The sequence below is a fragment of the Nelumbo nucifera genome, chromosome 5, assembly GCF_055504915.1.
Source record: "Nelumbo nucifera cultivar China Antique chromosome 5, China Antique-T2T, whole genome shotgun sequence".
Lineage (NCBI taxonomy): Eukaryota > Viridiplantae > Streptophyta > Magnoliopsida > Proteales > Nelumbonaceae > Nelumbo > Nelumbo nucifera.
Genome location: NC_142653.1, coordinates 7012120 through 7022500, shown reverse-complemented (window position 1 = coordinate 7022500; position 10381 = coordinate 7012120). Strand labels below are relative to the sequence as shown.

The window sequence follows — 10381 nt, the reverse complement described above, 5'->3', positions numbered from 1 at the left end:
GTCGGAAAAGGCCTGAGTAAGATAGCTCAGACGACATCACCAGGAAGCTAGAGAGCTTAGAGAAGTAAATGCCAAGATGGATTACCTCATAGTGATGCCACTTATTTATAGCTTAACCTGCCTGGAGTTAGTTACGAGCAAACAGCCAATATGCGATCTGCCTTGTACCACGCGTCGCCATCCTGGGTCTGCCATGTGCGACCACACCATTGGGCCTGCCATGTGCGCCTACATCAAGTACCTTGAACTTTGGGTGTAGTGTCAAGTTAAGTACCAGAACTTTCAAATGTGTCATTGTAATACCTAAACTTTCAAAAGTGTAAAGTTGGTCCTTGTCGTTAACTGGTCAATAATTATTTGTCTTCTACCTTGAGACTGAACCGGTCATCTTCAAAGAAAAAGAGAGAAAAAAAAAAACATGAAATATGATAGAGGGAAACAATAACTAAAAGCAAAGAAATAACTATACAAGAATGTGTTTCAGATCTAAAGGTAGAAGACAATGACTTCATTAGTCTAGAATCTCAAACATCTCAACCGGTTTAGTCTCAAGGTAGAAGACAATGAACAATGACTTCTTTTAAGAGTAGTTTTGACATTTTCAACAGATAATTGACGGTCGGTTAACGGTAGGGACCAACTTGACACTTTTTGAAAGTTTAGGTACTATAGTGACACATTTGAAAGTTCAGGTACTAAAGTGGAATTTTCCCTAATAAAAAATTAGAAACACATATGAAATATAATATTATAAATAATATAGTATATTTGTATATATAATGCATATATTCATTTATAAATTATAATATATAGATAATATAATATATATAGATTGATTGGTTTGGTTAATTGCCGACTTTTGATATTGGTTAACCGAAACCGAACATGTACCTTCAGTTTTTTGAAAATACAATCGAAACTGAATCAATTGGTTCGATTAATTGAAAATTTTGGTTTGGTCTCGTTGATTCAATTCAGTACTTCTTGATCACCCCTATGCATAGGGGTTTACCCTACCTGAACCAACTAGGAAACATGCCTTGGTTGGTCTAGGTGGAACTGGCCTTAGAACCAAACTTGCTTTAAAATAAATCCCAAGATATTTTAAGGATGTAAAAAATTGAACCCAAGTACTCATGGTTACAAAGAAAATGGTCTTAGTTAACCATTGAGCCACTTAAGTGGTTTGATCATTTTTCTTCAATTTAGTGTTTGTCATGAAAGCAATAATCAATCAGGTGAGAGACTTTTCAAAATTCATAAAGGTTTTTGGTTGGTTAAGGCCCAAGCATCATAGATTTATTTAAATCATAACAAATTTTGAATTATATATATCATTATTGAAAATCAAGTTTAACACATTTAATGATTGTGATATTATTATTATTATTAAAGAACATGTAGACTCTAGAATTAGGTGTGTCAATTGACCATATTGGGTTGGACTCTATCCAAATCAAAATCAATTTGGATGAATTGGGACCAATAAAATATATTGAATTGGACTAGTCCAGACTTGACCATCCAAACTTCAAAATATTTATTAGATTGGATTGGACCTGGTCCATTTGTAATGGATTTTTATTGAATTGGGTTAGATTGGATTAATATTTGGTGTATTGATAGAAGATAAGAATACAAGTGTCAATGGACTAGGTTTGGGTTGGAATCAGTCTAAATTAAAACCAATTTGAACGGATTGGATTGTCCAAACATTGAATTGGACCGGTCCAAAATGACCCAAAGTATTCATCAGATTGAATTGGACGTAATTCATTTGTAATGGAATCATATTGGACCGGATTGGATTGGACCAAATATGATCCAATTGACACCCCTACCTAGAACCAACTTTGAAACCACCAAGGCTTAGCACGGATCTTGACAGGGTAAGTTCTAGTTCGAAAAACATAGAACCAACCAATATAAGGTAGCTAGGTTTCAAGTAATGCATTGGGAACCAAACTGAATTGGCCCATGCTCAACCCTACTTGGGGCATTCCGAGAATCGAACTCGGGACCTCTCGCACCCAAAGCGAGAATCATACCACTAGACCAAATGCCCTGTTACACTTGCTCTCATTATTAGTAAGTTTTTAATTTGACTTGGCTTGTTGATTTGATAATGGTCTAGATTAAATTTAATATACCTACCTATATACAAATTTGATCAATTTACATTTGGCTTCAAAGTGAATTTTATCTCTTGGATTTTAATTTTTAAATATCATATCTGGACTGCAATTAGATTCTAAACCGGATTAATAAATTAAACTAAATATGATAAAAATATTATATAATAATCAAATGAATTAAAATAAGTTCGATATTGTAAATCACGAACAAAATGAATTAAAAATAATATATATGAAACTCCAACCTATGACTACTAAAAACACGGTTCCAAACCAATTTTACTAACAAATGTGATATAATCATATATATTTGAATTGAATTGAATGGAATCGAGGTACATCCATATTCAATCCAATATAAAATGGATCAATTTTAACTAAAAATCGAATCAAACTGATATCATTTACAGCTCTGATATGATTACTTATTTTTTCGGTCGAACACTTTTCCCATGTGAACTCATTTATTGGTCATTTGAAAATTGAATCTGTTGATCTTTATGTAGCTGGATTGTCAGTTCTGTCTCTCTCTTTTGAACCAATCCAATATGTCCCTGACCAAGAGTCTGTCTAAACAATTAAGTTTGGATTTTCCCCTTGTTCCGGTTAGCAAGTTGGCTGGGGGAATTAAAGCCATAAGTTTTGCTTTGAGGGTAGAACTACAATTTCCAAATGGCCTCATTACTACTTACTAGTGGAGAATTCAATAAATTACAGAAAGTTTGTAGCTCTGTTCTTCATTGAGCTTGACACCCATTATTGGACTTTTCCTCATGTGAACTCAGCTTACCCAATTGCATTGTCAGTTTAGTTCTGTTTTTTCTCCTCATCCGAACCAACTATTTGTACTTGAGGAAGAACCTTACATTCTTACTAAACAATTAACTTTGGATCCAATTCTATGTTCTGAACAATCCAGTTGGTAAGTTGACTGGGGATTAAATACTCTTTCCAAATCAAAAAAAAAAAAGAAAAAAGTAAATAAAGCCATAAAACTAAGTTGGATTGTAAGCTTAGTTTTTCTTTTCTCGTCAACCAATTCTAATGTTAAGACAACTAAATTGATCTGACGAGTGACGATTGCTACCGAAAAGGTATGGTACCTAAGGCTCAGTTTGGAAGGAGTACAAATACAAATATGGAGAGTGGAAAATCTTGTATTACTTTGGCTTAGTTTAAAAAATGTACAAATGCAAATATATAACGTGTATATGTATTGTATATATTTACATTTGTACTCTTTTCAAACTGAGCCTAAAAAATTGAAAACCAATCAAGCAGTATCATAAAAGTATTAAACAATTGGCTGGAATTCATTATAATCCATGGGTTCTGATTAAATATGATTTTCTAGTGCCATAGAATTAAAAAAAAACCTTGTCGGTATTGAAGTGAAAAAATACGAAGGCTCAGTTTGTATTTACACTCTTCCCAAACTGAGTCTAAAGGCAAAAGTCATTAGCAAAAAATGAAAAAATCATATAAATAATAATTAGAATAATGGGGCATTCCGAGAATCGAACTCGGGACCTCTCGCACCCGAAGCGAGAATCATACCACTAGACCAAATACCCAACTGTTTGGTTACCTTCATCGATTATTCTCATCACTATAATTTATAATTCAACCAAAACATGGACGCAGAGGAAATCGGGCTTGGGCTTGGGCTTTCTTTCATTCTTGTTGAGTTGTTGCAGTTGCTCAAAATGAGATCACCCCGCAAGGCTGACTCCACCACCAAGGCTTGCCATTATCAGGTTTCGGAAAATATATATATATATATATATATAAAAGATGAAGGTACCGATCTCGATGTTGGATCTGTGTTCATTGAACATGTTCTTGACAACGAAGCCATGTGAAAAAGAATCTGGGTCTGGAATTAAAGCCTTTAGATACTCAGCCCAGTAGACGATGTCCATGTGGTCTCTGTGGGCTGCAAAATCCACGCCTCTATGTAACAAAATCCAATTGTGCTTTTAATGAATATTTTCTTCACCCAAAAAAGTATAATGAAATAGAATTTATAATACTTAGGTATAGAATTAGGGGCATTCCGAGAATCGAACTCGGGACCTCTCGCACCCAAAGCGAGAATCATACCACTAGACCAAATGCCCAGTTGAAAAGAGTGCAATATGAAAATATATTTAGAAATATGTTTGTCTTTTGAGGAACACAAATCTTTCTGGTACCATACACATTGTACGTAATGATATTGGTACATGGTTAAAATGCGTGAAGAGTATTGATCTATGTTGAATCTCATATCAAATATCGAAGAGAGGGAAAGGAAAGATTGAAGTCCCATTGAACTGTTCCGAAAGGCTAGTTTGTTTGAAGTGGATGGTATCTATTAGTTTTAGTTGTAGACTTGTAGGGCCGTGTCTGTGGGCCTGCTTCCACCTGCAATTCTTTGCAACCCAAGTTGTTATTAATTTAGACATTGTTGTTGGATCTTCTTGACCTTCTTTCCTAAATTTCTACTTTCCAGTCTTTTGTCTGGGGTCCATCCAAACCTAACTTTTTGGACTTTGATCCTTCAGTGAGGTGTGGACTCTGCTTCTAATCTATTTCTTGGATATTAAAACTTAAAACCCAAACAAACAAAATAGATAGTCTTTACTCTTTAGAATACGCATGCTGGAATCAGGGAAGAGGATGATTATCCTTGATATTTCCAGCATTTCCTGTAGGATTTCTGTGTGTGGACAACTATCACATTTTGGAACTTGTGAGTGCTTATTCTGGGTCACTACATGTTGCCGAGCAACTCAAAAACTAGAGGAGCGGAGTTTCTGTATTGAACTCACCTAGTCCGAAGACTTAGCCCAAGATTTGGGCTTGGACAGTCAAATTCAGGTGGATATCAAAGCATAACAAGGTCTGAAGAAAATGAAGCAGCCCAAGAATTAGACCCTGATTGAGCTTGGACTGTTGAGTTAATTTAATAAACCCATCTTGCAGTTTTAGCAAGGCATCGGGCTAATCGGGAAGGTCCATATAATTTGATACAGGCATGCAGCCCAAGAATTAGGCCTCGGGATGGGCTTGGACTACGTTGAACATACTGGGCGCAATTGTACTAGTATTTGGCCCAGCCCAATCCACCCAAGATGATTATTATGCACCCGAGTTGGTTCTGTCTGTGCCTGTGGTGCATGCGTAGTCATTATTGAGTAGGCCTCAACCTCAAGGTGGGTGATTGATAGTAGACTTTAAGGCCCACAAGGACAACCCAACATCATCCCATACTGGAGATGGGCCACACCCCCACGTCTACCGGGTGATAATTTACCAAGTGTAATTTGAATAAGAATCGGTGATGCTAATGCAGATCAGACCTTTCCACCTACACGACCATCATTTAGAGCTGCAGCTGGATTCTTATGGTGAGAATTCAAGTCAGAAAAAGCACGAGGTCCAGATGGGTTGGCCTCTGCAGTAAAACCTAAGAATCGATCGGATGGTACTACTACTAGGCTGTCACTCAGCTTCGGATCCATGGCTTCTTTCTTCTTTGTACTGGACTGGGGGCGAAAAGCCCATGCTTAATCATGGAGTCATGGAGAGTGACACCACGCCAGCTAGGCGTCTGATGATGAAATGATGGCAATTTGAGATCCAGGCCCCCCTCCATGTCTGGAAAGCGGAATGAAAGAAATCCGTTTTGGATCATCCGCGTATCAGCTCCATCGATAAACTCTTCCCATTCCATCTTTCTTTTATTCATTTTCTTCCTTGTTGGATCAAATCTGGTTTTAAAAAACTACTTCGCGGTACAAGTAGGCTTCTTGTAGTAGATGTCTGTTCTCCATCTCCCCGTTAGGATTTAAACATTTTAAGAGAATCAATCTTGATGGGGGTTTTAACTCGATGATCCACCGTGTGGGGACAACTAAAAACATTTAAACAAGGTGCGATGCGTTGTATAGTATAGGGAACTTAACCAAGGTAAAGGTAGTTGCCATCTCTCTCTCTCGCTCTGTCTCTCTTTGTCACTGTTGTTTATGTTGGGAGGGATGTCTTTTTATTAGAAAAATCCAGGAGAAATCTGAAAAAAGAGAATAGCAGACAATAACAACGATGGAGTGGGGTGGTTTAAATTCGATCGAAATGATTGTGAAATGGCAACCCTTTTGTTTATGATGTATAATTTTGCTTTGGCTGCCCGCAACTTTCTGGAACCCACATTTTTCTCTGCCTTTTTCTCTTCCCTTGGTTCTCTCTTTTATTTTGTTGTTTCATCGGAGAGCTGAGGAAGAGAGAAAGGAGGAAGAGCAAAGTGAGGAGGAGGCCTGGTTCTGGAAATTTGATTGTTCTTGCTTTCTGTGAAGGATTGGAAGCCATGGCCTTCGCTGGAACAACCCAGAAATGCATGGCCTGCGCCAAGACTGTGTATCTGGTCGATCAGCTCACTGCTGATAACCGTATCTACCATAAGTCCTGCTTCCGATGCCATCACTGCAAGGGAACCCTCAAGGTACGTACACTCTTTCTCAGCTTTCCTTTCCTTGGTTTCGGTTCCAGCATTATCCGTGTCTCTTTGTTTAGTTTACTCCCTCCAGTGAGGTTATTCGACCACCATTTGCTTGATAAATTTCTTCGCCACATTACTACGTGTATTGTTTCTGGTACTCGAATGGTCGAATGTGTAGGTGGGACTTGTGTCCAAATTCTTTCAGTTAAATGCACTGTTTCAAACTTTTGTGCTTCTTCAATAGTTTACCCAGTTCTCTTTTCTGACCATTTGCCTGATTCTTTCCACATTTGGTTATCTAAAGCGTAATGTTACCTTTCTGACATGGGTTTCTATGGTATCTAGCGTATCGTCTGGACTTGAAAAGTTTCATTCAATAGCTTGACGAGATTTTTGGCCACAGAAGTATTGTTCCCATAGCCAGCTGTAGGGAAACGGTGAAATTACAATCCACATAAGAGCTAGCACATAACGTTCTAGTTTTATATAGGAAAAAATACAGCCATCAAAGAAGTTCATGTGATATTCTAATTCTTGGATCAAGGTTTGCTCCATCTATCTACTCTTCATACTTTTAGTGATAAACAGAAAAAGAAGATTAGCTGAATCTGAGAGTATTCGAGCTCGTCTGAAACCATAAAGCTAAAACCCACTTCAACGCACTCAGTATGGCCCACTCCCCTGCTTGCTTTGGGCCTTGAAATGTACACTGCTTCCCTATTTCTGAAATAAAATTATAATTAGGAGACAAGATAACAAAGCCTACCACAATGTATCGACTTGATATAAAAGAGCCATCTACAAAGATTAAATAATTATCAGCATGTCTTTTTATTTCTGCAGACCTAAAGATGTAAATTGGGCCGTGTCGCCCGCGGCCCAGCATGGCCTGGTACGAACTTAGACCGGCCCGGCACGATGGTCTGCAGGCCGTGCCAGACCCGGTACGACCATGTTGGCCGTGTTGGGCCTAGGATTTTATGTCTACGGGCTGGCACGGCCCAGCCCGTAGCTTGGCCCATATATATGTTTTATATATATTATATATATAATAACATAGTATATAATATATTAATAAAATAAATATTTTTAAATTTTTATTATATTAATTTATTTAATTATTGCATATATAAGCAATTTTATACACAAAATTTATATAAAATTAACATTTTAAGTTTTTTTGTTAATTTTTTAAATAAATAGCTTTGACCCGATACATGGCCTAACCTGGCCCAAAGCTCGGCCCACAAACCAGCCCGGCCCGGGCCCACATGGGCCCAGGCCATGCGCCGTGCTGGGCTGGCCCCCAAAATTTTCACCGAGGAGGGCGGCACGGCCCGTGATGGCCCGCACAAAGTGCAGACCACCCACGGGGCCGGCACAGCCCACTTTACACCTCTATGCAGACCTGTTAGTACCGGAATTATGAGATTTTTTTCCTTTTTATCCTTTTAGTTGTCTGGATACTAAAAGGCTCAACACTAGTTCATCACCAATTTTCCTGGTTTACTGCTCAAAGCTGGCTGTATTCAGTTATTGCCACTCATCTTCATGTTTTCAAACTCAGTAGGGGAGCTTCAGCTAATAAGGGATAACAGTGGTCTGATGAGGTCAATTCCTTGTGGAATGTTGTTGATGACTTGATGCACCCTTTATATACATCTCTAATACCAAGGAAAATGAGGCTTATGAGCACGGCCAATGAATGGATTCCATTCTTGATCTTGGATCTATTAAATATAAATTTTTCAGTGCTATTCATCAAAAAGGCTCAATTTGGAAAGAGTATAAATGCAAATATATACAGTACAAATACATAAAAAATCATACAAAATATAAGATTTTACACTCATTTGTACTCTTTTCAAATGGAGCCAAAAGGAAAAACAAATCCAGTGCCTATCAAAATGAGGGGGTCTCTACTTGCACCATGTTTTTGAATTTGTAGGTTGGGAGGTAGGTGGTGCCAAATTACTCACTGTTTGTTCTTAATGCAGCTTAGCAACTATAATTCCTTCGAAGGAGTTTTGTATTGTAGGCCACATTTTGATCAACTTTTCAAGAGAACCGGCAGCCTGGATAAGAGTTTTGAAGGTAACACGTCACAGGATCAACAGGAACCGCTGCTTATTACCCTCATATTCTAATTTCCTGTAACTCAAACCTACTTTTTCAATGTTCTCTCAGGGACACCAAAAATTGCAAAACCAGAGAAGCCTGAAAGTGAGGTAAATTGCTTGCTCTCTAGGTGCATGCCTATCGGTTTTTCCAGCAAACAGATGGATAAATTATATGATGCCATATACATTTAGGACATCCGTAGAATGTTTTCCAGTTCAAAAGATGTTAGCATAGATAGATTTCATCTACCTGTAGAAATTACTCCAAGGGAAGTTCTTAAGGAAATGCTTTAGTTGACTACATATAATTCTTGATTTGTTTCCACTTTCCACTACTAATTTTGCAAATGCTTTGGCCTGAACAGAATGCAACCACCAACAAAGTCTCAAATATGTTTGGGGGCACCAGAGATAAATGTATCTGCTGTAAGAAGACTGTGTATCCCCTTGAAAAGGTAAAGATGGCAGTCCTTTTACCTCCATCCACATTAACGCTTTTTCCATGTAATATGATGCACCTGAAATCCCATTACATATTTCCGATTCATACTGAAATGACAAACATTTAAGGGTACAGTGGGTCTTTGTTGCAGGTAACGGTGGATGGAAATGCATACCATAAAATCTGTTTCAAGTGTACCCATGGAGGTTGTGTTATCAGCCCATCCAACTATATTGCACATGAGGGTAAACTCTACTGCAGGCACCATCACACTCAACTCTTCAAGGAGAAAGGCAATTACAGCCAACTTGAAGGTGACAATGAGAAGGAGCCAGCGAAGGAGACAGTCAATACCGTGGAAGTTGCAGCTGAATCATAATCTGTTGGAAGATTTTCTATCAACTCTCTTATTTTGTTTCTCCCTCTTTTGATGTTGCTTGAGTCTCATACAGGTTTCCCCTTTATTTCCATAGTCCAATCAGTTGCTCTACTTATAAGATGGCATATTAATATTTCCAATTAAAAACTGTCTTTTGTCCTTGTGGAAGCTCAACTGAGATGTGTCTGGCCCATTTTCTGTATGGAAAAAAAAGAAAAGTTGATTCTTACCAGGTTTCTATTGAACTTGAATAAATTCGAGTGATTTCAAAAGGTTTTGTTTATTGTCCGTTCCTCCATCCATTCTGAAAATAATGGTATTTAGAATTTAGCCAATAAACATCTAAAGCCATATCTGGAAAAATGATGAAAAGTTTTTGATCGATAATCGAAAGGATTAATTCTAAGAGCGTAAACTCAAGACATCTAAGGACATATCAGTAAAACTTGGGTCTTTTTGATCTGCAATGTAGAAGAAAAATGTCGAAGTAAATTTGTTTGATAGTGTGATAGGATGGTTGATTCCATAACCTTGATACCCAACTATTTATTGTATAGAATCTATAGGTTATCGATCATCATCATCCAAGCCTTATCCCAACTATATGGGGTTGGCTACATGAGTCGTGTTTCAACATTTCATTCAGTTTAATACCATATCCGAATCCTGTTTTGCTATTTCATTCTGTTTAATACCATACCAATTGTTAAATTATGCATGTTTTGAAAAGTCCCACATCATCATAAGTAAATTAAAAAAAGAAAAATGGAATAGAGTAGCAAGAATTACCATCCTGTGTTTAGTTTTAAGAGAGAAACAGAGTTG

General features: G+C 37.5%; 1 protein-coding gene and 3 non-coding genes across 6 annotated transcripts; 1 reads left to right on the top strand and 3 right to left on the bottom strand.

Moving 5' to 3' along the window:
- Window positions 1-1993: 1993 nt before the first annotated feature.
- TRNAP-UGG (transfer RNA proline (anticodon UGG)) lies at window positions 1994-2065 on the bottom strand. The gene has a single exon. It is a non-coding gene; the product is annotated as a tRNA-Pro (tRNA).
- A 1572-nt stretch (window positions 2066-3637) lies between these two features.
- Window positions 3638-3709, bottom strand: TRNAP-CGG (transfer RNA proline (anticodon CGG)). Its single transcript has one exon. It is a non-coding gene; the product is annotated as a tRNA-Pro (tRNA).
- Window positions 3710-4183: 474 nt separating this feature from the next.
- TRNAP-UGG (transfer RNA proline (anticodon UGG)) lies at window positions 4184-4255 on the bottom strand. The gene has a single exon. It is a non-coding gene; the product is annotated as a tRNA-Pro (tRNA).
- A 1494-nt stretch (window positions 4256-5749) lies between these two features.
- LOC104608534 (LIM domain-containing protein WLIM1-like) lies at window positions 5750-9828 on the top strand. 3 transcript variants are annotated; one of them, XM_010274583.3, is made up of 6 exons: window positions 5750-6095; window positions 6473-6618; window positions 8613-8709; window positions 8803-8843; window positions 9101-9190; window positions 9329-9828. In XM_010274583.3, the coding sequence occupies exons 2-6, from the start codon at window positions 6484-6486 to the stop codon at window positions 9554-9556; spliced, it is 591 nt and encodes a 196-aa protein (XP_010272885.1). In that variant the 5' UTR covers window positions 5750-6095; window positions 6473-6483; the 3' UTR covers window positions 9557-9828. The 3 variants fall into 3 exon arrangements, with proteins under 3 accessions (XP_010272885.1, XP_010272878.1, XP_010272891.1); XM_010274576.3 differs by having other exon boundaries at window positions 5751-6089; XM_010274589.3 differs by lacking the exon at window positions 5750-6095 and adding an exon at window positions 6137-6285.
- The last annotated feature ends 553 nt before the right edge of the window (window positions 9829-10381 follow it).

What these genes read in the sequence shown, in the direction of transcription:
- LOC104608534 (XM_010274583.3), top strand. Translation starts at nt 6,484, where the DNA reads ATGGCCTTCGCTGGAACAACCCAGAAATGCATGGCCTGCGCCAAGACT. An exon ending in CCTGGATAAGAGTTTTGAAG is followed by an intron (nt 8,710 to 8,802) that starts GTAACACGTCAC and finishes ATGTTCTCTCAG; the next exon opens with GGACACCAAAAATTGCAAAA. An exon ending in CTGTGTATCCCCTTGAAAAG is followed by an intron (nt 9,191 to 9,328) that starts GTAAAGATGGCA and finishes TCTTTGTTGCAG; the next exon opens with GTAACGGTGGATGGAAATGC.